Source organism: Limanda limanda, chromosome 18 (genome assembly GCF_963576545.1).
Source record: "Limanda limanda chromosome 18, fLimLim1.1, whole genome shotgun sequence".
Lineage (NCBI taxonomy): Eukaryota > Metazoa > Chordata > Actinopteri > Pleuronectiformes > Pleuronectidae > Limanda > Limanda limanda.
Window position 1 is genome coordinate 4929017 of NC_083653.1, and position 26750 is coordinate 4955766.

A 26750-nucleotide genomic window follows, 5' to 3' on the forward strand; every position below is an offset into this window, starting at 1 on the left:
ACAACTTTCTCACATTTCCTCAGGCATTTTGCAATCGCACCTCACATTTATTCTTGTTTGTCACAAGAATGGGCAAGACGTCTGATGAGTGTGGCCCTGGACGTGTTTGTGTTTGTTGTGTGTGTTTGAATGTGTATGTTGTGTCTCCCGATCCTCTTTTTTTGTGTGTGTCTGTTGGATTCTTGCACTTGGAATGGTGAACCCGAAATTAAACGTATTAAATCCGTTCAGTTCCGAGGTGAAGGATGGACGTGATAATTATCTATTGTCTGTTTATTTCCCGGCAGGCAGGTCAGGGCGGCGGACACCGGACGCTGCTCTACGGTCACGCCATCCTCCTTCGCCACTCCTTCAGCGGGATGGTTAGTATCATAACACAAGGAACACGTGGTTATTTTCACATTACAGCTTGTTGAAGTCTTTTCCCTTCCACTGAACACTCATTTCCTTTTCACTCGCCAGTACTTGACCTGTTTGAAGACGTCCAGGTCTCTGACGGACAAGCTGTCGTTCGATGTCGGACTACAAGAGGATTCAATAGGTACAGTTTGAGCACAAATTGAATTCAGTCTCCTTGAATAGACTTTTACAGTCGACCTGACCTTGAGATGAAATTAATACCCATGAGAGAAATACTGTGAGAGCGTGTTTGCTTTGTGTGTACAGCAATGTTACATTTGACATTTGAACTACAGTATTTATCCATCACTACTCCACCAGTCTTTCTCAGTTGATGGATGTTTTTGTGCTTTTTGCTGCTCACACTTTAACGAGATGAGGCAGGATTATCAAAAATATCACATATATTATTCCGTTGGACATTGGATGTGATTAAATGCTTTTTTCCCTCTTTTATCAGCAGTTAACACCTGATGTTCCCATGTGTGTGTGTGTGTGTGAATAGGAGAAGCCTGCTGGTGGACCATCCACCCTGCGTCCAAGCAGAGATCCGAGGGAGAGAAAGTCCGCATCGGAGACGACCTGATTCTTGTCAGCGTGTCCACGGAGAGATACCTGGTAGGTCACGTCAAAGAGCTTCTGAATGCAGTCGCCCTTTAAAGTATTATGTAACTCTATCAGACATATCTCATTCTCTATAATAGATACAAGTAAAGGTTATCGGATGAAAAAGCATATGTGGACTTGGCGATTACATAAATTAATGTATAATGTAATAGAAGCTTTATCTCTGTGAGAATAAACCTGCAAATAGTGTAAAATGACAAATAACTTGTAAAGTAACATTTACTTTGCTTGATATTAAATCATGAACACATTAGATTCATCTTTAGCTTTATTGTTCCAAAGTGTGATTAACTCGCCCTGCTGTAACCAAAGACAATGCAGATGATCATTGATACCATTTATCAAAGTTCTCTCAAGGCAACGCTTCTTCTAAAAGCTGAATATAAAACAGCTCAGATTATTCCTATTAAATCTGCAGGTCTGTCTTCAGTCGCTTTCTTCCAGATAAACGTTTTTCTCTCATTATATGTTTCAGTCTCTCTACATCACATTCGGCCTCTTGTTTCTGACTCATCTCTCATTTCACCTGGTTCCTGGTTCCTTTTGTTTTTGTCTCTGCCAACTGTTTTCATGTCGGAATGAGAATTGCCTGCCTCTACACTTGGAAAAAGGATTTCACAATGAAAGAATAGATATTTCACCTCACATCGATGGAATGAGCTGGTTATTGGTTCACCGCCCTGCCTCAAAAAGGCACTTTAGAAAGTTTCTCAGCTGTCGGATGGCTCTGATAGCCGTCTCCCTCCAGCCGACTTCAGAGGGACGAGGCAATTCAAGGGGGAAAGTTTCAAACTCTACACTATCTCTAATAGAAATCTGATTACCTGTAAAGCCCTCTTCTGCAGAGTCTTTTTTTTCTTCTAAAGGATTTTAAGGGCAGGCATCCATCTGACTGATTAGAATGAATGCTGACTCCTTTATGCAGAGCTTTAAAGCCGGCCTCAATTAACTTTTCCCGGTAAAGAAAGAGTAGAGAGGGATTTCAAGAGGAAGATGGAGAGACAGAGAAGTGGCCACAAAAGGAGGAGCAGGCGTAGGAGGAGCGGCGGCTTCAAGTGGCGGCTCCGGCCCCTCGGGAGGGAAATGTCCAATTAAAGCTAAACTGGCAAAGGGCCAGATTTTACATCTTCACCTGATATCCCTCTGACAGAGACTCTGCGTTTGAAGAACGGAAGACATCAGACATTCAGTAACAAAAATCTGTGCTCCATTACTATGAACCATCAAGAGTTTGTGATGCGGTCTTTTACGGGACATAGGCCTTTATGGGTTGGTGACTCTGTGCCCAGTGAGGCTGAACTGTTCCGCCAGTTTCCCCCTGTCATTCAAGTCTGGTACCTGAATGTGAGGACACTTAAAAAGAGCTCAAAAAGTTTGATTTCATATTCATTCTTATCATCTGTCAACAAGCAGGGGTTGCATTGGAATACGAGGTATACCCCATACCGTGCATTTTAGAAACAAGGAGACAGATTAATAAAACAACAAATGGATGGTTGTTGTTTAACCACTCTAACATAGTTTAATAAGCAATTAACTCATCAGCTCTCATGGTGATATACGCAGGATCATTTTGAGCCAGCAGTCGATTCTGAATTTTGTCCATAGGGGGAACGGGATCCGCTCCAAGTCGCTCCTGGAAAGGACTTACTGTAATTAACTGGACTTTGCTGCAAAGGGAGAAACTGATGCGTGCATGGTTTTTACTCCACAGTGGCACAACACTGCGGCTCCAGAGGAGTTTTAATCCCTTTTTTAATTCCCAACTCTGGGACAACACTGTCTCCTCCGTGCAGAACTCTCAATGTTTCACTAGTTGCAGAAACAAAACTACTTTACTGACTTTAGTCTCCTCCCTTTGCGTATTAAGTCTTAAATAACCTGCTTCTCTCTTGCAGCACCTCTCGATCTCCAATCGCAACATCCAGGTGGATGCCTCCTTCATGCAAACTCTGTGGAACGTCCAACCCACTTGCTCTTCAAGCAACGTGGCTGTAGGCAAGTTCATGACAACGGGAGTGAGAGTAGCATCTGCAACAACATCAACTATCTTTGAAACACTTTTCTCAGACATTTAAATACATTTTCTTTTTCAAATAATTAGGGCTGGGCAAGTTAACTCGTTTTAATCGAGTTAACTCATCACTTATTTAACTCAGACAATTATTTTATCTCGCATTAACTCAGGTTTGATTATTTATTGTTTTATTGTGAAAGTCAGGCTTTTATTTTGTGAAAGTCTGTTGCTGACTTCTGCGAAACCGGAAAAAAGAAAATAATTGGCGGATAAACAACCATGGATAAGGGTACGGAGCTTTTACATGGCCATTTTCCTTTTAAAGTCCTTCCAGACGGCGGAGTCGACAGAACCAAAGTAATTTCTAGCCACTGCCAAGGTGAATTTTCTTATCACTGGAGTACTTCCAGTCTAAAATATCACCTGAATGCAACACACAAAACAACAAATCACTCAACGAAACAGCGTGCGGAGCGAGGCTTCGGCAGACTACGTTAGACGCAGGGAGGAGTATACATTTTTCATAACGAAGAGGATAACATTAATGCCCTGGCAGTGGCATTGAGCTTTAATTTTGTATTTTCTTTGATAACATTGTTAAGTTGAGATTTACACTGAATATTTTATTTAACTGCTACTGTATTAAATGCTGATGTTTAAAGTGTTTGCACAACAAATGTTATGGCACTTTCGTTCATATGGCAGAACATTGAAAATAAAATTGCGCTATACACTACTTTTTAATTCATTATTGGATTTTGCGTATATACAAATGCGATTAATCGTGATTAATCAGGGAAATCATGCGATTAATCGCGATTAAAACTTTTAATCGTTGCCCAGCCCTACAAATAATATAACTAACACGTCTCATATCATATTTTCTTCTATTATCTATGTAAGCAATCAGGAAAAGCTAGAGATAAGTCTTTAAATTGACATGATTCATGTCATATTCTTCATTACATGGTTTGTCTCTGAAAACAACCACAAAGAAAGTGCGTTTCTGTGTATAGAACAAAAAGAACATCTCATAACCCAGTTCTGTTTTTGTCCCATCAGGGTTTTTGACCGGTGGACACGTGATGCGTCTTTGTCACGGACACGACGAGAGCTTGACCATCCCCGGAGCCGACAAGAGTGAGGAGGAGCAGAGGTTAGTGAATAACTACTGAAGCTCGGGTGTTCGACTAAATTTAGCGAAGTTGTTTTGCGACGACAGAGTCACAAGTATAGTTTGGAGGATGATAAATGAGAAACACTTCCTCTACTGCAACTGTCAAAAGTGCTGTTGAAGTGCTGATTAAGGTTCTTTGAACAGTAAAACTGCACAGTGGCAACAATGTAAAGCCCCGAGCTCCTGTGTATTAAATCTTTCATACTGTTCTATAATAAAATATAATGGTTTCATGTGTCCGCCTCTGGTTCGAAGGTTATTCAGACAGGTTTTCAAGATCCTAATAATGTTTTCTTTTGGACAAGAATTGAACTTAAGTGATCCTTATCAATAAATGGATAAAATGATATTGATATGCAATCTTACCGTCAGCTATATAACAAAAATCTTGTCCAAATGATTCAAGATTCAAGATTCAAGATTTTTATTATCAAATGCACAACAATAACATTAAGCAGTCGCTGGCAATGAAATGCTTGAGTCACAATGCTTGAGTTGTGAGACTGAAACCCCGTCTTCGATGTTCCCTTTGCCGCGAGTGCAGCCGTAGCAGGAACTCCTTTGATTATTTTATACCCACTGTGACTTGAAAGATTCAGGAATAACAGGAAACCCCCCCGACCTGTCACTTTGCTTCCAGGATAGTCAACTACGAGGCGGGTAAAGGAGCGTCCAGGGCCCGCTCGCTGTGGAGACTGGAGCCTCTCAGGATCAGGTGAGATCAACACTCACATGTAAAGAACACACTGGGTTACCTTTCTCCAGTGGGATCTGTAAATGAAGAAACAGAGAATTGGTTCTTTAAGTACATTTGCCACAACCAGTGCTGTGTAGGTTTTATACAAACCTCTCCTCCATCTGCTCTGAGCTGTCGCCGGCAATTAGTCAGCGGAGTCCTGCAGAAAGTGAGGCTCTGTTTACTGTCCCTTTCAATCTACCTCTCTCTCTGTGTGTCTATCAACCATCCCTCTTCTTCCTCTCTTTTTCTATTAACTGGCCTCCCACGCAGCCACCCCCCCACCACCAGCTCTCACTGGGACTGCCTGTCACAGTCTGTCTGAACCCATCAGAACGGTGCAGGTGTATCTATTAGGGCTCATGTTCTCCTATTCTCCTGAGGGAGGAATTTTGAGCAGTGTTTTCTGCTCTGAGTCGCACGTGCACAGAAACTTAAACTGCACTGACGGAGCAGTCGTGTCAACTAGTTACTAGATTTGCAAGAGAACATGTTATTTGGCCAAATGAAGCTACACAGCCCCAGGCTGGATACTATTAAATATAATAATGAATATAGCAAATAAAGTGGAAATGACATTTGTTATGTTAAATTTCATTGTCTGTCTTAAAAGTAGGATTTGTACAAAGTGTAAAACCAACAAAAAAGTTATAAATATCAAAACAAATGTTAATTAATCTGAATGAATTCATATAGGATAAAGTGCGCAGGAATACTATTTAACAAGATATTTGATGCTAGGTTTCGAGCGTTTGTGATGCTCCTCAAGAATATTTCTAAATTACTAAATATATCTTATTCTATTCACTCATGTGAGGTTTGCAGTGTTACACCACCAGTGTTGTAAGTCTGTGACGTGACTTCTCTGTGCTCAGCTGGAGCGGTAGCCACATTCGATGGGGCCAGTCCTTCAGGCTACGTCACCTCTCCACCGGCCATTACCTGGCCCTGACCGAGGACCGGGGACTGGTCCTGCAGGACCGGGAGAAGTCCGATACCAAGGCCACTGCTTTCTGCTTCAGGGCTTCCAAGGTCAGTGCCTCCACTCCTGAACCAACATGGTTCATTTCCATAGAAGAAAGGCAGTTCCTACATCTAAAAAGTGCTCTGGTAGTTAATGTTAATACATGTTCTAAGTCGGCCTACCTCATTAAAATAGGATTCAAAAAGTCTCGCCCTGGATTCTCCATCAAAGGCTCCTGAGATGAGTCTGTAAGCTTTCAATCAGCCCCTGGGCTCGCCACAATAAAATGACCTTCTCCCAGCTGCTGAGTAGACAGCACTGGAAACGCTGGAGCAAACTTTCATATTGTTACAGCATTATAAGGTTCTCCCTGTAATGGGGTATTTTCAGAAGGCACACCCAGTATTTTGCTTTTGCTAATTTCCTTCCCTCGATTACCTTATTATCTTGAGCTGCTTCTCACACTGAGCGAGCTTCAGATTGTCTATTTTAATAATGTGTATTCCACAAATAAGGTGTCACTGCCAGAAATAATTCTGACTGAAGGAAATCCAAATTGAAAGTCTGTGTTTTACTGATGCTGAGATACATTGTGTGTATCGGTAAATTGTGCAGTTTCAATATTGGCGACACAAGATCATGGATCACAATTTGATTTTGTGCTGTCAAATTTGATTTAATAACTCTGACCCCTTAAACAATTCTAATACCTGGACTTTGTGTATCGATCGTTACCTATTACCAGTACCAGAGGCATTGAAATGATATTGAAACATCTTGAATCCTTATTTAATATGCAAATTCTTTTTTGTTAAGCTTTTTGTAGACTGTAGGGATCTTGCCTAAATGTATGAAAACATTTATAGTTGATTCACCGTCTGTTGCATAAATGAACCCATACAATTATCCTCCTGTCCTGTAATGGCTCGAGCAACATAAACAGCACAATGGCCTGAGTCACCTTCACAGAGCAGCGTCGTGTCCCTGCACATCTCCTGCTATCTGCACTAGGTACAGTATCAAATCCTCCTGAGTGCCGTGCACTTCTGGGGCTTTAATTTTCCCAACACATCCCACTGCCCGACAACAAAGTGTAATTGCCCTCAGTAATCTTTACTCCTGGAGGACCAGCGTCTCTTTAATGTTATTATCCCCCCTTGGCGTATATAATGCAGGGGAATAAAGCAATCAAGGACGTGAGAAGATGTCCCGGTGCCGGTCTCACCTCCTGATGATTGGGAGTAATTTATTCCAGGAAAATGAATTCCCTGTTTCAGATTAAAACCTCACACCTTCGTCCCACTGTGCACACAACCCAGTCAGGTTCTGTAGCCACAAAGGTCAATGCTGTGCCATGTTGAACATTGGCGTTAATACGTTTCCCGCTACTTCCTGTCAACTGCAATCAGCTGCATCGCTCCATCACCGCTGAGCCAGAAGTGCAGCCGAGGTAATGAGGCGAGCGGCAGCCTCCCTGCAGACCAATGACTGCACTCTCCTCAACCGGCCTCTCTGATTAACATCTAATCACAATATATCTTCATTTGTCTATTTCATGCCAGCGTGTTTGTGTATTTGCCAATGTCGGTGTGTGCTTCTCAATGTGATGCTGCAGGAAAAGGGGGACACGGGCCCGAAGAGGGACATCGAGGGGATGGGTTCGCCGGAGATCAAGTACGGAGACTCGGTGTGCTTCATCATGCACGTGGCGACAGGACTGTGGCTGTCCTACCTGGCGCCTGATGCCAAATCCTCTCGCCTAGGACCCCTGAAAAGACGGGTAGATACTCTATTAAAAAGTCTGACAAGAGCATTTGTTCCTCCTGTTCAATGATAAATGAACACCGTCTACACAAAAGTCAAACACAGCTCTTGTCATCCATCGAGCCGCCTTCATCAGAATTTAAGGACATCCCACTGAAAGGAGAAGCCCCTAGATCCACATACATATATGAGCAATAAAGTATTAAATGTATTTTGTCCAGTAAAGATGTGTGTTTCTGTAGTTTATGCTTCGGACCTGAACGTAGTTGTGCATCCTGAAATCCTTGACTTTTGGTTAAAGTCTTCTTCACTTAAGGATCCACACTCTACTCATTTTACATTATTTATCTTTATACTAGGGCTGGGCAACGATTAAAAGTTTTAATCGCGATTAATCGCATGATTTCCCTGATTAATCACGATTAATCGCATTTGTATACGCAAAATCCAATAATGAATTAAAAAGTAGTGTATAGCGCAATTTTATTTTCAATGTTCTGCCATATGAACGAAAGTGCCATAACATTTGTTGTGCAAACACTTTTAACATCAGCATTTAATACAGTTGCAGTTAAATAAAATATTCAGTGTAAATCTCAACTTAACAATGTTATCAAAGCAAATACAAAGTTAAAGCTCAATGCCACTGCCAGGGCATTAATGTTATCCTCTTCGTTATGAAAAATGTATACTCCTCCCTGCGTCTAACGTAGGTAAGTGATGAGTTAACTCGTAATTAACTAGTTACGAGTTAACTCATCACTTACCTACTAGTTAACTCGTAATTAACTAGTTAACTTGCCCAGCCCTACTTTATACTAAAACAAACAGAGACAATCTCTCCTTGAACACCGAGAACAATTTGCACCGAGCATCAAATTAAAACACTGATGTCTTTTCTTGTTGTATATTGAAACTAATCTCTATGCATATCACACTTACTGTCTTTACTGCAAGACCCTGCTTGTTTGTGACACCTCTAAATGTGCGTGCACGGAAATAAATCCCAGCCAGTCTCACCAGTGGGTGATATGACCTTTTACACACCTGTCCCACCCAGTATCCATCTGTCTGCTCTGGACAGCCCCCCCCCCCTCTCACGACACCTTCCTATCCTGCACACACGAGGTAGTTATTAATCTAAACGTGATAATGGGCCACTCGGAGGGCGACAGTTAGTTTTGGGCGAGACGTCGGGCGATCAGGGCGGCAAATGAACGCTGCTCACGGCTGGGCACGCCTCCAAGGACATCGAACGCCACCTCACGCCGGCGCCGGGCTGCTCCTGCAGCTTTGGAGATGTGCCAACGCACCTGACATGCTGGAGGTGATACTTAGTCTCCACTTAAATCCTCCAGCTGCCCTCTCCCTCTCTTTTCATTATGCTGCCTGATGACAGTGAGTCAGGTTTCATTGGTTTGTGGTGGTGTAGACACCCAAGCTGCCGGCTTCTCACTCCTCACATTCACCCGTTAATAACTTGTGTGTCAATAATATGTGTGGTTCCTTTTGTATAGTAAGTTGTGTATGTTCCCTGGTATAGGCCTGCCTACATACTGAGGGCCACATGGACGACGGGCTGATCCTGCAGCGCTGTCAGCACGAGGAGTCTCGCGCCGCTCGCATCATCCGCAACTCCACCTTCCTCTTCGCCAACTTCATCAAGTAATGACGGGGGAGGACAAAGCACTCAGTTAATGTTTGCTTGGTCTCAAGTTTTTACAGCTACTCCCTCGTCCTTTCCCTCCAGGGCGCTGGACAGAACGGCGGACGGCGAGTCCACGGCGGTGGCCGGGTACGTGGAGGAGGTGCTGCAGACGCTGAACGACCTGATCGAGTACTTCAAACAGCCCGACCCGGAGCTGGAGCACGAGGAGAAGCAGTGTCTCCTCCGTTCGCTCATCAAGCGCCAGGACCTCTTCAAAGAGGAGGTGGGAGTGGATGAAGTGCAGGAGTCAAGCATCATGGGTGGATTTGGAAGTTGCTAAACTAGGGATTATTTTAAATCCACAACAAACTAATAGATACAGATTTCAGTTTGATGGTATAGTTTCCAAATAAATGGACAAAAAATGTTGATCTGAACTCTCTTAGTCCCCAGTCCACTCTCCAAAACCCAAGAGTTTGGTCCTCCTTAAGAGTTTTAAAGGGACTCTTACCTTTGTTGCACTTGAGAATTACAGCACATTCAAATCATCCCGCCTTCCTCCAATGCCCCACCCCCTCGTTCCCATCCGCGGTGTTTTTTTGAAGAAACTTTATTTACAAGCAGACTTACAAGCTACTGCCTCCGCGCACGCACGTGAGTTTTTGTTTACCAAAGCAATGGATTCGGTAAGTTATATACATTTACATTCACATGCCTTGATGACGCGGGCCCGAATGAAGCAGACGGAAAACCTGCATGTCCATGCAGCAAACAGACAGGTCTGTCGGCCAATAAGGTCCTTCGGTCCGAAGAATTTTATTGGTTGAAGTTTTCACTAAATATTATGAGAGTGAAATAATTGTTTGTTTTTACTCTTGGTGGGTCTGTCTTGCATTTTAGAGTGTCATTACCTTATTAATACCAATTTAACCTTATCCAAAAAAAGTGTAAAAATGCAACAAAGGTAAGAGTCCCTTTAATTTACGAGACTGTTCCCTGGCTAAATGAAGAAAATTAAGAATTCCTGTCTGGGATTTGTTATTGCACTTTTATGGCTCCATTTATCCTTTGGATAATGATCTTATTTCTAGAAAGACTAAAAGTAATTAAATAAACCTGGAGCCTGTTGCAGAACATTTAATCTGATTAACATCTTTGTTTCCTCCATTACCTTAAATTTCTTTAATGAGTTACTAGGATTTCCTTAACCCAGATGAGCGACTCTACATCTTGTTATACAAATGAATATTCCTATTTATAATAACACTGCTTTTTTCTCCAGGGAATGCTGTCCCTCTTGTCCAACTGCATTGACAGAATGAACCTGTACAACAGCGCTGCACACTTCGGGGAGATGGCGGGCGAGGAGGCGGGCGCTGCCTGGAAGGACATTCTCAACCTTCTCTACGAGCTCCTGGGTAAGAGGGCCCGAGCGAGGGATCACATGAAATATCCACATCTTCTGTCAGCACTCTCAGCCGCTGACCCTGGGCAGATATGCAATATTAATCTTCTTTTTAGTGTCTTCACTGAATCCTCCTCCTCCTCCTCATCCTCCTCTCAGTTACACTTCACACTCTTCTTCTCTTCTGCACTTCTTATCTCGCCCTGTTTTCCTTTTCCTCCTTATTTTCTTTCCCATACATAAAGTTCCTCCACTCCTCTTGTCCTCTGTTTACCAAATCTGGAGGACATTTATGTTTTTACATAATACAAATTGGGTAAACTTTTCTGGCTATTTTCAAGTAATTCAACTTAGGAACAGAAGAGAGAGATTGTGAACATATTCCCCTCCAACTTGATTGCTTGGTGAAGGCTGTATAAAAAGATGGACGACATGGCAGCCCCCCAAAAGTGAAGCCAATGGGTCTCAATCGCCCCCTGGCTGCTAGCTGCGGTACAGGTCATCAATCCCTCTTCTCTCATTTCAGCGGATGGGGCGAGGATCAAATTACTCATCAAACACATTTTTATCAAAGATGGATTATTTCATTAGTTATTTAATTCTAATAAAACAGGTTGGGATTGACAGCTGAGACTGTCTCGGGATTGATTGAGGGCGTTTATCGGCGATACCTTGAAACCGTGGCTCTATCCCCTCGATCACTACTGAGCAGAATCCATATTTTGCCTTATATCTGAATAGTGGGAGGAAGAGGGGAGGTGACATCCATCTTTATCCGCAGTCTGTGGTGCAGGTGAACAACCAGGAGGTTGTAATTCTAGTTATTATGTGTGACGAGGGAGTGCAGAGACAGAGAGCCTCTTGTATCCTTCTTGTACAATCCGCCCTGCCCTCCGTCTTGTTTACATCCTCCTCTGAAAGCCAAGTGGACACATTGCAAAGCAGGCAGCTGACTATTTGAAGTAATGTTTGCGTCATTACCAAAATGCCAGCCATCACAGGTGCTGGCATTACCCCGTCCTCCCAGGGCCGGCGTCGAGTCCTGAATACTAAACCTGTGACCCTGACAAAGTTTTTCTTTCGCACAACTTTTTCTTGGGTAGTTTGTTCCGCTGTCATTGGAGCTCTCCCATCAACGGCTTTTGTCTCGGCTCACCTTGACTGCCCTTATATTCATCATTACCTCCCCAGCATGTTCTCTCCCCACATGCACACACATTACGCTCGAAAGCCACAAATACATCGTTTGGAGCAAACTCTCACCCGCCCTGCAGAGGGGTCACCCCCAAGGATGCAGGGTTTTGTGTGATGAATTGTGCAGCGCTCTTGTTTGTCCTCTTGTCTCCTCTTGTCTCCTCTCACCTTATAATTGACAAAGTTAGATACAAAGATATTCTGATAAGTCCGTTAGGTATCCAGGTGATTTTCTTTTTACTTCCTCCTTTAAAACCACAGGAAATAAACCTGATTACATCGACTATCTCAATATTTAGATTAGTTTTCCATGTTTCTAATTTGTGAACTTTCAGGGATCAGATAATTTAGGAGCATTGAGTAACTGCATTGTTTTGAGATAATTTAATCTTGACCTTGAAAAATTGCGTCACAAGGTCCTGTAGTGAGGTGAGAAGTTAAACCCCAGGAGGTCAGATAAATACATTTTAGGAGGTCCTAAGTTACTAGTAGTTATTTAAATATAAGTAAAAGCAAGTGCAGATATTATATCAGCATATTTTTTGATTTCTAGCAATTTATTCTGTGTAAATGTAAATGTGTTTCTGTGAAAAAGTTCCATCTTCTGTATCACTGCAGACGATAATTTAAATTTGCAGTCTGTCGTCTCCACAGCATCAGCTTCTCCTCGCTGCCTTTTAATTTTACATTCAAATCGTTCACAATGAATGAACACACCCTCGCCCTTGTCTCGTGGCGTAGCTCTACCCGTGAGTCCGTATTCAGCTCCCCTGAAGGAGCAGAATTAAAAGAGATTAGACGCCCATCAGTATTCCTCTGGCACAAAGCGCTGTTAAATTGTTTCGCGAGCATTATCACTCCAGTGTGTCTGAATTCTAATGGTGACAAATGAGACATTTAAGTCATAGGGATACTTCTTAATGGCAGAGAATGGGAACAAGGGGAACACAGAGCTCCTGACTTCACTGTGGCTTCACAGCTTCTCATTAAAGAAAGTGTCTGGTGGTTCCAGAGATTTAATGAATTTTAATATCCACCCGTGGGCCGATGTCAGACCACGACTCTCTGTGCACAGGAAACATGGTGGACTGTTGTTCATTTAAAGTCAAATTGCTGCAACATCTGTTCATCAAGCTTCCTGGATCTAGCTCTACACCATTAACTACATCATTCATGTCTTTGTTGAGCTTTAAAACTTTATTGTTTTTGCAGCTTCTCTGATTCGTGGGAACAGAATCAACTGCACCCAGTTTTCTCGCAACTTGGACTGGCTGGTCAGCAAACTGGAGAGACTGGAATCTTCATCAGGTAACAAATAAAACAGGTTTTTCTCACAAAGATCTTGACTATTTGCTTTACGTTGGTTCTGATATTAAATATATTGTGTGTGTGGTCTGTCAGGGATCCTGGAAGTCCTCCACTGCATCTTGGTCGAAAGCCCAGAGGCTCTGAACATCATCCAGAGAGGGCACATTAAATCCATCATCTCTTTGCTCTACAAGCACGGACGCAACCACAAGGTGTGAGGATACATGAGCACAACCAGAAAGACTAATGGATTGAGGCCTTGTATAGAATGACAGCTGTTGATCATGAGTGACAGTTTTAGACCTACATGTCGGGGTTTATGACTATAATAACAAACAATAAAAATGTCAGACACACATTTTATCTGGTCCTTTTCTCTCTCTCTCTCTCTCTCTGCCAGATTCTCGATGTGTTGTGCTCACTCTGTGTTTGTAACGGAGTGGCAGTCAGAGCCAATCAGAATCTGATCTGTGACAACCTCCTTCCCAAACGGGATCTGCTTCTTCAGACTCGACTGGTCAACGATGTTCAGAGGTCAGGAAACAGAGAATATTATGACTTTTGAAGGAATACTCTCCCAGCTGTTGACGTTTTGAATAAACAAATGTGATGAAATATGGGCGTTAAATAAGAAATTTAAGCTTCATCTTCTGGTTTCACCTCCAGCATGAGGCCAAACATCTTCCTGGGCATGGCTGAAGGCTCAGCCCAGTACAAGAAGTGGTACTTTGAGCTGGTGATCGACCAGGTGGACCACTTTGTCACCGGGGAGCCGACCCACCTCCGGGTGGGCTGGGCCAACACCAAGGGCTACGCTCCGTATCCCGGTGGAGGAGAGGGATGGGGGGGCAACGGTGCCGGGGACGATCTGTACTCCTACAGCTTTGATGGACTCCACCTGTGGTCAGGTAGGCATCCCAGCTTATTGATATAATACAGGGGCTGTGATTGCAAGTCCTTCAGTGACTAATGTTTAGTTTGGGTTGTTTGCTATTTTTATCATTTTGTTTTCTGCTTTCACCCTAAAAGCACAGCATCTTTTTTCAATCTCCTCCCTTTCTATACCTCTGAAAAGACCCATCATCTCCCCTCATCTGTTTCCTCCCTTTGAAATCTCTCCTCACCCGTCTCTGCTCCCCTCTTTTCCCCTCACCCATCCTCCTGGCCTACATTCCCGATAACTTTGCCGCAGCTGTAACATCCGTCCGTCCTCCCCTTCATTTGTCTAGGCCGGATCCCGAGAGCCGTGGCCTCCATCAACATGCACCTGCTGAACTCGGACGACGTGGTCAGCTGCTGTCTGGATCTGGGCGCTCCCAGCATGTCCTTCAGGATCAACGGGCAGCCGGTCCAGGGCATGTTCGAGGACTTCAACACAGACGGGTTCTTCTTCCCTGTCGTCAGCTTCTCTGCAGGCGTCAAGTGAGGCTCTGCATTTGTAATTGAGAGATGAAGCAGCAATCTCAGATTCATTAACATTTTTTTGCTGTGGATGCTTTTAAACTCGAGATGCAATTACAGTTTGTCAAAAGAAGTGATTCATCGTTAAAATCAAGGGGTCACTGAGTTGACCTCCAGTCGGTGATTATCACAAGGCAAAAACAGCTTCCGCCATGTTATTATAATTTTAAAAAGATTAATATTATCTGTGAGAAAGGACAAAATGAGTTTGTGACACAAAGCTTGATGTCAGCATATGAAGTTAGATAATCCCTGAGCCTCTGGGTGACTTTACCGCAGCACTGGTGTTATATAATGACACAGGTGTAGAGTGCTGTTTGTTCAAATGATGGTTGAGAAGAGTCCTGGTTTTAGAATACCCAAAGTGAAGTTAAAAGTCTGAATATAATTATGCAACATGACACATCAAATGTATGACTTCTCATCTCAGGGTCCGTTATCTCTTGGGCGGACGCCACGGAGATTTCAAGTTCCTGCCGCCGGCCGGTTACTCCCCGTGCTACGAGGCGCTGCTGCCCAAGGAGAAGATGCACGTGGAGCCGGTGAAGGAATACAAGAGAGACCATGAGGGGATCCGCGACCTGCTGGGAACCACCCAGTTCCTCTCCCAGGCCTCCTTCATCCCCACTCCTGTCGACACCACCCAGGTGAGGATACAATCACTCAGATTATCATTATCACGGAATTGGCCTTGAACTCTCTAGTGTAGATACAAAATTAATAGTTTCAACATTTGCTTGTTACAGGCAGCGTTAATATTGCTCTGTAGATCAGTTTGTGTTAAACATCTCTTTTATCATACTCTGGGCTGCAGGGACCATTAAGCACAAACGCAGAATAGGTGCAGACTTACTTCATCAGTAACAAACACAAAGTAATCGTACAACCCCCCGGGAATATTAACAACTGCAGAGTCAGGGGAAGAACAATTCTAATTTGTCGGCCCACTGGCGTTTTTGTTATTATCCGACTGAACCGTCTGTTTCCTCCTCTCACTCTGCAGGTTGTTCTCCCCCCCCATCTGGACAACGTCCGGGACAAGCTGGCAGAGAACATCCATGAACTGTGGGGGATGAACAAGATTGAACTGGGCTGGACCTACGGAAAGGTAAACCTGAACCTCCAGTAAAATATATATATATCAGACAGTTTGAAGACAGAGGTCAGGACCTATGACCCCATGCTGCTTCACGACTTCATCTAACTCATCTAACTAATTCTTTTGATTGAAAACCCATTCGTTGGATGTAGTAAACTGCAGTTTAGCATATTTTTCATTACACAAAGTCCTCAATAAAAAACAGCTCAGGTTTGGTTCTGTAAATTGGATTTTTATTATCCAGATTTCACATGGTGCACGTCTTGAATTGTTAATGTCATTTTGTATATTGTTAATATCCCAAAACATAAATCTGGTATATAAACATTATTTTACGTAATTATTTTAATTTAAATAAAGAAGAACAACCCTATTAATGCCGAATTAAACTGAGAAATAAAATCTCCAATGTGGCTCATTAGGGTGTGAACAGCTACGACTGTCCTCTCTTGTTAGCACAATGTAATTGATTCTATAATTATTATGATTCTATGTCGCATGAATAGAGAGAGAGAGAGATAATCCTATGGACTGTTGACTTTTCTCATTTTCCACACAGCACTGATTCCACCATTTTTTCACATACTGTCCAACACTGTTAAGATGAGAAGCTGCTTATTTGTTAACTAGTAGCTTCTGGTCAGGATGTTTAAATGCAGTTTAAATCCCATATATGTAAAGATTATTTTACTCCTCCTGCCTCCACTCCCTCCCCTCGTCCCCCTGTCAGTCACTCCTCCTGTTCACTGCAGAACAGACTTAGAAGTCTGATCACACACACACCTCCTCTTTTATATTGTTTTGGTTATCACTGAGTCATTTTCCACTGAGGCCGACCCCACAGCGGCTGTTTAACCGGCTTAATGAGTCCTGCAAGAGAATGACATCCACATTAATTAACAACAAGAGAAAGTTCCCTGACCCGGGTCAGATAGTTTATTAAGAGCAATGTTTAGCTCCCAACAGATGCTCAGTGTTTAATTTCGCTCTTTCAAGCCTCTTTGGGCTCAAAGTGACTTTGTGCTGAGTCCAAAATGAAGTATCTTCGGCCAAGAAGTAGACAGGATGGTAATAAAGTCAGTTATGGCTTCATTGTATTTATCTGAGTACTTGGCCTTGTGGTATATTGCCCATACCTCGTGTGCACCTCAGTTGTATTTCACTTCTTTCTACAGCCGATAGTGTTTTTTCAGGCAGAGCCACTGGCAGCTTCTTGTTGAGAGTCTGGGTGCAGCAGTATATTTCTCTCAGAGACGGCTGAGCCACGGTGACTCTCTCTCCGAGCTGATTCCGGCTCTTTCTATTAAAAATGATCAACACCGTATTTTCTGCAGGTCGAACTCGCGCTTAATCATATTAGTCATTCACGGGGTGCATTCGGATCTATAACCGTTATGGTTTAGCTGAGCTTATGAGAGAAATAAGAGATGAAGCGCTTGGTCACGACCTCCGACTGGTTCCTCCTCAGGTCCGTGATGACAACAAGAGGCAGCACCCTTGCCTTGTGGATTTCGCCAAGCTGCCTGAAACTGAAAGGAACTACAACCTGCAGATGTCCAGTGAAACACTTAAGTAAGTAAGGTCCGGCAGTTTGCTAAATAAAACAATTACCAATATCAGTTTGCAGGCCCTCCCTGCTGACTGCTGCACAACAGCAGATTAAGGCAACAATTAAAGCAAAGCTTGCAGTGACGTGCATCTTCTCTACAACATCCGGTATTAAGTTGAGAAAATCTGTGGTCCAAAGCTTATTAGAGCCAACTACTGAGTCATCTCCCTGTAAAACTTATTTTCTTGGCTCAATAAAGCCACTTCCTGTTAGGATGTGTCTCATCCGTTATGGTGTTTGTTAATTACTTACTGCTTGGGCCCCAAAAAAAGCCCCGGATCCACCGAGCCAAGATCTGGTTCGGTGTGTTAGTGCATCGATTGACGGAGATTTATCAGTGTCTAATGAGCTCTGTTGGAAAATGTCGGAGTCTCTGAATGGATTCTGCTGCTGTAAGGCTGAAACTAAGTGTGATGAGGCTCGAGGATCCAAATGTCTTTTGGATCTTTGTTTCTGTTTCATTTGTCTCTTTTGTCCTCAGGACCCTGATGGCACTGGGATGCCACGTTGCTCAGATCAATGTGAACGCCGCGGATGATCTGAAGAAAATCAAACTACCCAAAGAGTAAGACATCTTGCTTTATATTTTATATATTTACTCTGTTAATTGTTTCTCAAGCAGGTTTCAGACATGCACTAAACTCTGGGCATTTCCCTGCCTTCGTCTTCATCCTCTGACTTTGTCCTGTTGTATCATGTAGCTACGTGATGTCTAATGGATACAAGCCTGCGCCACTGGAACTCTCTGATGTGAAGCTGACGGCAGGTCACGAGGTTCTGGTCGATAAACTGGCCGAGAACGCACATAACGTGTGGGCCAAGGACAGAATCAAACAAGGATGGACCTACGGCATCCAGCAGGTAGACGCTACAGTTTTTCTCTTGGTGCAGGGAACTGGATTTAAATTTTAAAATAGTAGATAGTAAGTTATTATCTTTTAATTGCACCTAAATCATTGTCGGTTTTTCTATTAACCTGTTTTCTTTCTTGTATTGTTCAATTTTCTCTGGGGTCAGGATTTGAAGAGCAGGCGTAACCCTCGCCTGGTGCCGTACGCGTTACTGGACGAGCGCACGAAGAAATCCAACAGAGACAGTCTGAGAGAGGCCATCAGGACTGTGGTTGGATATGGATATGACATCGACCCCCCCGACCAGGAGGGTGAGAGCCTGCTGCTGCATCACAAACCCCTAGTTTACCTTCATCTTTGGCTGATATAAATAATGTATAAAACATTGTGGTTACCTTTGGCTTTGTCTATTCATTATGCAGTTAGCATCATGGGAAAGTTGTTTTGCCGGAGTACAGTTAACCTTTACATGAACTGCACATTCAGTGCAGACCCCAAACTGAATAAGCATAATATATTCATTACAACACCCTTGTAACTTTCTACCTAAAGTCAAAACTTATAACTTTCTACACCTTTGCATATTTAAAAAACACATTTGCATATATGTGTTTATAAAGCCTGTAACTTGTCCCCTTTGTCCCCCGGCCTGCAGTCGTCCATTTGGTGGACAATCAGAGCATCGAGACCATTCGCTTCTTCCGCGTGGAGCAGACCTACGCAGTGAAGACGGGGAAGTGGTACTTTGAGTTTGAAGCCCTGGGTGGGGGTGACATGCGGGTGGGCTGGGCCAGGCCGGGCTGCAGACCTGATGTGGAACTGGGAGCGGACAACCAGGCCTATGTTTTCGACGGATACAGGGTAAACCTGACTGTTACGTGGTGTTTATATTGGTTCTTTTTCATTATTATTATTCAGTATATCTTGCCAACACACTTGGATTTGTTTCTTTTTACTCTTTAAGGGTCGACGTATGCACGCAGGCAGCCGCTACTTCGGACACCCGTGGAAAAAGGGCGACGTCGTTGGTTGCATGATCAACATGGAGGACAAATCGATGATTTTCACCCTGAACGGAGAACTCCTGATCACCAGCAAGGGCTCCGAGCTCTGCTTCACCGACTTTGAGACAGAGGACGGTGAGGGCACTGAACCCTTTGTGTTAATCTTTTAATTTATTCCGAGCGTGTTTCCTCCACATTGTCTCCAGAGGTGTGGCTGGGTTTGTTTGGCGGTTAGCATGAGGTCAAAAAATGCCAAGGCTTTAATGAAGTCCCTGGTGGCATTGGCCCATTACTCTGAAAGTGAACCATCCTTCAGAGACGAGCTAAGACTCAGTCACTTCAGGAATAAAGTTCCCACTAAAATAATAGGTTGCAGTTGAGATTCTGCTCTAAAAATCATATTGTTTTACAGCATCTGAGTTACTTTTCATGGTTTTCAACTATGTTCAGAAAGAAAACATGTAAATCCAAGTATGTCCTTCACCTCCTTCCAGGTTTCATCCCCGTGTGCAGTATGGGGATGTCTCAGATCGGCCGCATGAACCTGGGCAAGGACGCCAGCACCTTGAAGTACTACACCATGTGTGGTCTGCAGGAGGGCTTCGAGCCCTTCGCTGTCAACATGAACAGAGACATCACCATGTGGTTCAGCAAGCGCCTGCCCACCTTCGTCAACACGCCTCCGGACCACATGCACATCGAGGTAAGTATTATGTTATTTTAGAAGATTTTATGAAGGCTGAATACGATGTTTTTTATTCTGAAGTCACGTTTGAGCACACAATTTTCTGTCAGTTCCCGAATCTCTTGAATCACCGCTCAGAAATCGTTTGTTTAAACCTCAAGTGTGTCATGTGTTCGTTAGTTGTGCTGCAGTGTTTAGTTAAGATTTAAAATTCCTCTCGTGTGCAGAATCTATGTCTGTGTAGTTTAATCTATGCATGCAAACAGACATAATGAACAGTTCTGCAGGGGCTGATGGGCACATCGGTGTCGTGTATTGATTTCCCTCCTTTTTTGGGGTTTTCGGTCCCTCACGACGGATTTAATTCTCCAGGTGACGAGGATCGATGGCACCGTGGACAACCCGCCCTGCCTCAAGGTCACCCACAAGACGTTCGGCACACAGAACAGCAACAGCGACATGGTCTACTGTAGACTGAGCATGCCCGTAGAGTTCCACACCGCAGACGCCTTCCTGGACGAATCGCTGAAACTCAGGTCAGAGATCAGGTCTGCATTGGGAGTGATGCAAGCTGGAAATATACTGTTCTAGTAGCAATGTCACACTGATCATCATTTGGTCGGAATCGGCTGTTGCTTGCTCCGCCTGGGACATCGATGCAAAATGATTAATGTGTTTTGTTTTCAAAGAACATTTTGTTCCTCGGAAAAAACCCTCCGCTGTGTTTTTGTTTCTGCAGCAACTTTCCAAAAGAAGATGGAGCTGTGGACTATGGAAGAATAACAACTGTAAATCAAACTACATCTTGAAAGATATACACAAAACATATTGTTATACATTGATGTTCTCTGCACAACACGAGTAACTTATTATACCTGTTGTATGTTTTCTAAATGGCAGTACTACCACTCGGTGAGAGTGTTTGCTGGTCAGGACCCTGCCTCCGTGTGGGTGGGCTGGGTCTCACCCGACTATCACTACTACAGCAAGAACTTCAGCCTCAACAAGACGCAGTCAGTCACCGTGACCCTGGGAGACGAGAGGGGCCGGGTCCACGAGAGGCAAGACCCCTGCTGTTTCTCACAACTAGAGTTTATATGAAGTTTATAGAGGTTTTGGCATTTGGGGTGTCAGCAGATTAACTTTATTCCCCAAGAACAACAATAAATACCTGGTAATCTTAAATATATGCCACCCTCCCTGTGATACTTTAGTACGTTCTCACCGTTTTGCTTTTCTCTCCGTAACACTTTTCTTGTTGTGTTAGAGTTAAGTCCATAAATCCTGAGGCAAAGTTTGAAGTAAGACTTAAGTTGATTCATCTTAGTTGGATCGTGCTGGGTGTTGTAATGAATGTAACATTGTGAGACATGTATTCATGGATATTTGGTAGAATCTTATTAGTTTCTGCATAGAACCACAATACCTATTTCAAGAATAGACATTTTTTGAGATTATTACAATAAGTGACACAAAACAGTAACACAATAAAGCACAACCCTTTAGTTCAATGTGAGGCTCATACTGTGCTTGTTGTGCTGCAGTGTCCAGAGGAGCAACTGCTACATGGTGTGTGGAGCAGACGCCGTGGACCCGTCCTCCTCCAGCCGCACCAGCTCCGACCTGGAGATCGGCTGCTTGATCGACCTGGCCACCGGACTCGTCTCCTTCACCGCCAATGGGAAGGAGCTGCCCACAACCTATCAGGTAGATAAGAAGAGTCACGGACACACAGTGGTGGGAATTGACAGAAAGAACCCGGACAGGGACTTAAAACTTAAAACTTCTTTTGGAAAGATGCTACTCGGGTATATTTGTATTGCCTGCACACACTGAGAGGATCTTCCTTTCTTTCACCCTCAGGTAATGTGCACAAATTAGTACTGCAGTAAATAACATCTGCAAACAGGCAGCTAGGCCGTGATACAGACGAATTCTGATTTGTATAGTATATAGTCAGTATACAGAGAAACACTGCTGAGTAATCTCTGTGTCTCCTTCCTGAAGTCAGGTTGTAAACACGTCGTGTTGAAACCCTGACGAGACATTGGAGTCTCTGTGAATCTTCCATCAAGTCTTGTTCTGTATTTATCTCTGTTATTGTCTCATTTTCTCTCCTTTTCAACCCTATGATTCAGTTTTTGAAAAGAGGATCAAGAAGCTTTTATCCTAATGAAAAGCTTCTTGTCCTGTTACTGCATCAGAGAGCAGGTTCTTTGTATTTATCTTGAACTGGCATTTAGAAAAGCGCTAATCCGTTAGCCTGGAGGTTCAATGGCTTCTGACAGTTTTCAAATTGATGAAATTGAGAATCAGGGCAGCGTTAACATGACAACAGCTCACCTGGTTTGATCCGTGCACAGCCGGCTTGAGTCCTGCTGCAGTGGCTGCAGGTTCAAATCCGGCCCTTTGCTGCATTAATAGGTCGCAGTTGTAAAGGAGGCGTATGAAACCTCTTGTCTCCTCTTGTGTGTTGTGTAGGTTTCTTTGTGTATATAAAAGTTCAACAAAGATGTAAATTCCGCAGTAAAGGAAGCTCCTCCCCCACAGAGAACACACAGCTAGTGGTTGACCAATAACATTTTAGTGGTCGAGCTGACCAATCAGAGTAGACTGGACTTTATCGGGAGCCTTTCAGACAGAGGCTGAAACGAGGAGCTGCAGCAATGGACAGTCTGATGAACGTTTTCTGATCGTTAGAGCGTCTGAACCTTTTAGAAAGATTAACCTGGATATGAGCAGAACATGTCTCCTTTAAATCCCTCAAATCTACTGCAAACACCGGCTGTGTTAAATAAGTACGTGATGTTAATAACTTCAATGTGTCTTTCAGGTGGAGCCTAATACTAAGCTCTTCCCAGCTGTGTTCGTACACCCCACCTGTGCAAACCTCTTCCAGTTTGAATTCGTCAAGACCAAGGTTTGTATTGTTTTAATTTGTGTAAATCTAACACTGTGTATGAGGAGGTGTAGAGAAGTGATCAGTGGTTTTAACTTAATACTATAACCATAGTCATACAGGTTTTTGCAATCATTCATTTATCATTGAGCTCTGTCTCCCCAGGGAATAGTACTTGGTGGAATTAGACTATAATCAATGTGCATGTTATCTAATATATATTAACTACTTGTGATTATATTATGATAATTACCTGACCAGTAGGATTATGCATTAAATACTGAATGGGACGTTATGTTTGCACAGTTTCGTTCAGAATATTAAAAGACATTTCTTTTTCTATTATAAGTACTTCACAGGCCTGTATGGGAATGTTTGGCCTTGTGCTCGACTGATGGCTCATCTAGCCGTGAATGAAATATTAATGAAGTCAAGCTCTTTTTATAATTCTGCTTGAACCTGAATCTTAAACCACCACATATTTTAATCACTTACAAGTGTTTGTTCCAGCAAGTTAAATGTTCCTTGTAGGAGGCTCTTTTGGATTAATAAAGCTTTTGTCTCATCGCTCTCTACTTCTCTCTGCGCCCAGGACGCCATGCCGCTCTCATCGGCCATTTTCAAGAGCGAGCACAGGAACCCGGTGCCACAGTGCCCGCCACGACTGGATGTGCAGACCATCGTGGCCGTGCTGTGGAGCCGGATGCCGAACATCTTCCTCACTGTGGAGACGGCCCGAGTCAGCGAGCGGCACGGCTGGGTGGTCCAGTGTCTGGAGCCGCTGCAGATTATGGCTGTTCACATCCCGGAGGAGAACAGGTGGGCTACAAGGATAAAGATCGGTTTTATATTTGAAGACCAATGTCGTCTGTATGAATATGAGAATGAGAGAACAAGGAAACGTTTTGGACAAGTGGTACATAGCTGTTAATATTGAGGTGATATAATATATAGTAATTGTTGATTTTCAATCATGAATACTGACGTCTGTAAATACACACTTAAATATATTTCCCATATTATAACACTCATTCTTGCCAGAAGTGCCTTTTGAGTGCCTAATGCTTTATGTACTAATTTTAACAAGTGGTTTGGACATCCCATGCATATTGTTAAATCAAAAGCAAATCTGCTCCTTAATTAATCAACACAATAATTCGTTGATTAACAATCTCAGTGGTGCTGAAGAGCACTTTAAGCTTGATGTTAATTGTTGTTGTTGCTGCCTTTAAGAGATGGGTTATATGAAATCCTCCACTTTATACCATCAAATCAATGTATATCAGAAATAGTCAATTATAAAGAAATTTGATAACTGTATATGGATAGAGGTTTGATATGAAAAAGTCTGTTTTTGTCGATTTGAGTGGATTAAATGACCCCTTTGCTTTTCTCTGTCTTCCCTCCAGGTGTTTGGACATCCTGGAGTTATCTGAGCACGAAGACCTGAAGAAGTTCCACTACCACACGCTGAAGCTGTACTGCGCCCTCTGCGCCCTGGGAAACACCCGGGTAGCTCACGCCCTCTGCAGCCACATGGACCAGTCACAGCTCCTCTACACCATCGACAACCAGTACCTGTCTGGGATGCTGCGAGAAGGCTTCTACAATGTCCTCATCAGGTGTGTGACGCCTACAGGGACAATCAATACAGCCTTTCTGCTTCTTTTGTATACATTTCAGTTCCAGAGGAATGGGAATTGTAACAAGAAAATAATAAATGCAGCTGTCATTGACACAAAATGAAAGTTTACTGTGCAGCAAGTTAATATTTGATAACCTCCATCCAGACGAAGGTTTGAAATATTTTTGCTCATTAGATAATATAATGATGATCTATGACAGTCAGGTCCATCACCAGAAACAGAGCGTTTCACAATTGTGATATAAGTCTAAATAATTACTTGTGTGATTTATTTGTGTTGCTGGCAGACACCCGGTGTAATGTAATCTCACGTTGTGCCAATAAAGCTTCGACTTCAACACAGAAAAGTCATAATTGGGCTAAATCAGACATTATGAATGTCACAGTGTAGATTCAATAATAAGAGCTTGACTCCATTATCAGTGAAAATGCAGCTTTTAGCGGAGAAAGTTATTGTCTGTGTGGGTGGAGAGTTATGTCTCCAAATGTTCATTATTGGCCACAAAGTGTTTGAGAACCCAGCATCTAGTCGAGGAAGTCGCTGAGTCATGATATTGATTAACAACACGGTGAATTCCCAAACATATATTATGGTAATTTCGTGATGTGAGGCTCCAGAAATCTTAAAAAATGGCCTAGTGTGCAAGACGTATGTAAAAATAGAACTGATTCCTCTTCTCGTTGCCAGCATCCATCTTGAGACGGCGAAGGAGGCTCGCCTAATGATGAATAACGAGTTCATCATCCCCGTGACGGATGAGACTCGCTCCATCAAGCTGTTCCCGGACGAATCCAAACGCCACTCGCTGCCCGGCGTGGGCCTGAGCACCTCCCTCAAACCCCGCGTCAACTTCTCCTCTGTGGGCATCATCGACACCAAGCAGCACCAGTACCTGTTCAGCCCCCAGATCCCCCTGGGCGTCCTGAAGGAGAAAGCCATCAGCATGCTCACCGAGGCCGTGCAGGGGGGGGGCACGCACATCCGCGACCCCGTGGGCGGCAGCGTCAAGTACCACTTCGTCCCCATTCTCAAGCTGATCGGAACGCTGCTGATCATGGGCGTCCTGACCAGCGAGGAGGTGAGGCTGATTCTCCTCCTGATCGACCCCAACGTGTTCCGAGAGGCCAAGGAGGGCGAGGAGGGTCAGGGGGCCGCGGCGGGGGAGAAGGAGGACGTGAGCAAGAACGAGGAGAAGGCCGTGGAGGCGGGAGAGGAGGAGACCAAGGAGAGCAAACCGCCGGCTAAGGGTCTGCTGGAGAAGTCACTGCCTGAGCCGGTGAAACGCCAGGTGATGAAACCAATCATCGGAACATTCACACGCTTGTTTTGTACATGAACTCTAAATATCGTTACATCCATCTCGTTTGCTTGAATTTCATTTGGTTGAATAATTCTTCATTTTTCAGTCATTCAAAGCTACAAAGAGACGACATGACTGCAAAGAAAGACAGTGACTGAATACTAATGACAAAATGTTCACAAAAACTGATTTAGTATTTGCCTGAAGGAAGATTGAGGAAAATAATAGTATGTGAAGTTTCTGGAATCAACAAAACACATCAAATACCACAGACACACACAGAAAGAAAAAGTTTAATTCTATATTTATCCTTCACTCCTGCTGAGTTCCTCTCTGTGTGAACATTGTGTGATTTCCCTCTTTCCCTCAGATGTGTGAGCTTCTGCATTACTTCTGTGACTGCGAGCTGAAGCATCGCATCGAGGCCATCGTCTCCTTCTCCGACAGCTTCGTGTCCAAGCTGCAGTTCAACCAGAAGTTCCGCTACAACGAGCTGATGCTGGCGTTCAACATGTCCGCCGCCATCACTGCCAAGAAGACCAAAGAGTTCCGCTCTCCGCCACAGGAGCAGGTAAAGTCCGGAGTCCGGAGCATCGAGAGGAGAAACTCTCGATGTTCGTTTCGAGATGTAATTTATGTTCAAGGTTGTTTGAGGTGATGTATTGGAACAGAACCGCCGAGTGAAGACTTGGGCCTTGGGGTGAAAAAGAAAATCAATGACCATGAGTGGAAAAAGCAGCAGATATATACACTCTCAGATTTGAAAGTTTTGCAGTATTCGACCAAAGACCAAAGACCAAAGGTGAAATTGAACCCGGAGCCCGACGACCAAATTACAAATAGAAAAGTAAATGAACAGTCCTCAAATGTCAAGTACAGCCAATCCACTGCACAGACTTCAATTAAAACTAAACACTAACACATTGCAAAGTAAGACCTAGCATGCAATGGATGTGG

General features: G+C 43.5%; 1 protein-coding gene across 1 annotated transcript in view; it reads left to right on the forward strand.

Annotated features, from left to right (window-relative positions):
- The window catches only part of LOC133024835 (ryanodine receptor 3-like), a 93419-nt gene that overhangs the window by 26371 nt on the left and 40298 nt on the right, over positions 1-26750 (forward strand). Inside the window, exons 5-38 of the mRNA XM_061091999.1 lie at positions 288-362; positions 463-541; positions 905-1017; positions 2925-3024; positions 4106-4199; positions 4861-4935; positions 5832-5988; positions 7536-7700; positions 9228-9349; positions 9435-9615; positions 10615-10750; positions 13144-13239; positions 13333-13451; positions 13640-13773; positions 13906-14147; positions 14469-14661; positions 15131-15347; positions 15704-15808; positions 17268-17371; positions 17890-17973; positions 18110-18269; positions 18426-18570; positions 18915-19120; positions 19224-19398; positions 19758-19966; positions 20321-20484; positions 20688-20736; positions 20849-21009; positions 21493-21655; positions 22782-22868; positions 23440-23666; positions 24257-24469; positions 25181-25781; positions 26164-26364. Coding sequence (XP_060947982.1) covers positions 288-362; positions 463-541; positions 905-1017; positions 2925-3024; positions 4106-4199; positions 4861-4935; positions 5832-5988; positions 7536-7700; positions 9228-9349; positions 9435-9615; positions 10615-10750; positions 13144-13239; positions 13333-13451; positions 13640-13773; positions 13906-14147; positions 14469-14661; positions 15131-15347; positions 15704-15808; positions 17268-17371; positions 17890-17973; positions 18110-18269; positions 18426-18570; positions 18915-19120; positions 19224-19398; positions 19758-19966; positions 20321-20484; positions 20688-20736; positions 20849-21009; positions 21493-21655; positions 22782-22868; positions 23440-23666; positions 24257-24469; positions 25181-25781; positions 26164-26364 — 5352 coding nt within the window. The remainder of the gene's footprint in view (positions 1-287; positions 363-462; positions 542-904; positions 1018-2924; positions 3025-4105; positions 4200-4860; positions 4936-5831; positions 5989-7535; positions 7701-9227; positions 9350-9434; positions 9616-10614; positions 10751-13143; positions 13240-13332; positions 13452-13639; positions 13774-13905; positions 14148-14468; positions 14662-15130; positions 15348-15703; positions 15809-17267; positions 17372-17889; positions 17974-18109; positions 18270-18425; positions 18571-18914; positions 19121-19223; positions 19399-19757; positions 19967-20320; positions 20485-20687; positions 20737-20848; positions 21010-21492; positions 21656-22781; positions 22869-23439; positions 23667-24256; positions 24470-25180; positions 25782-26163; positions 26365-26750) is intronic.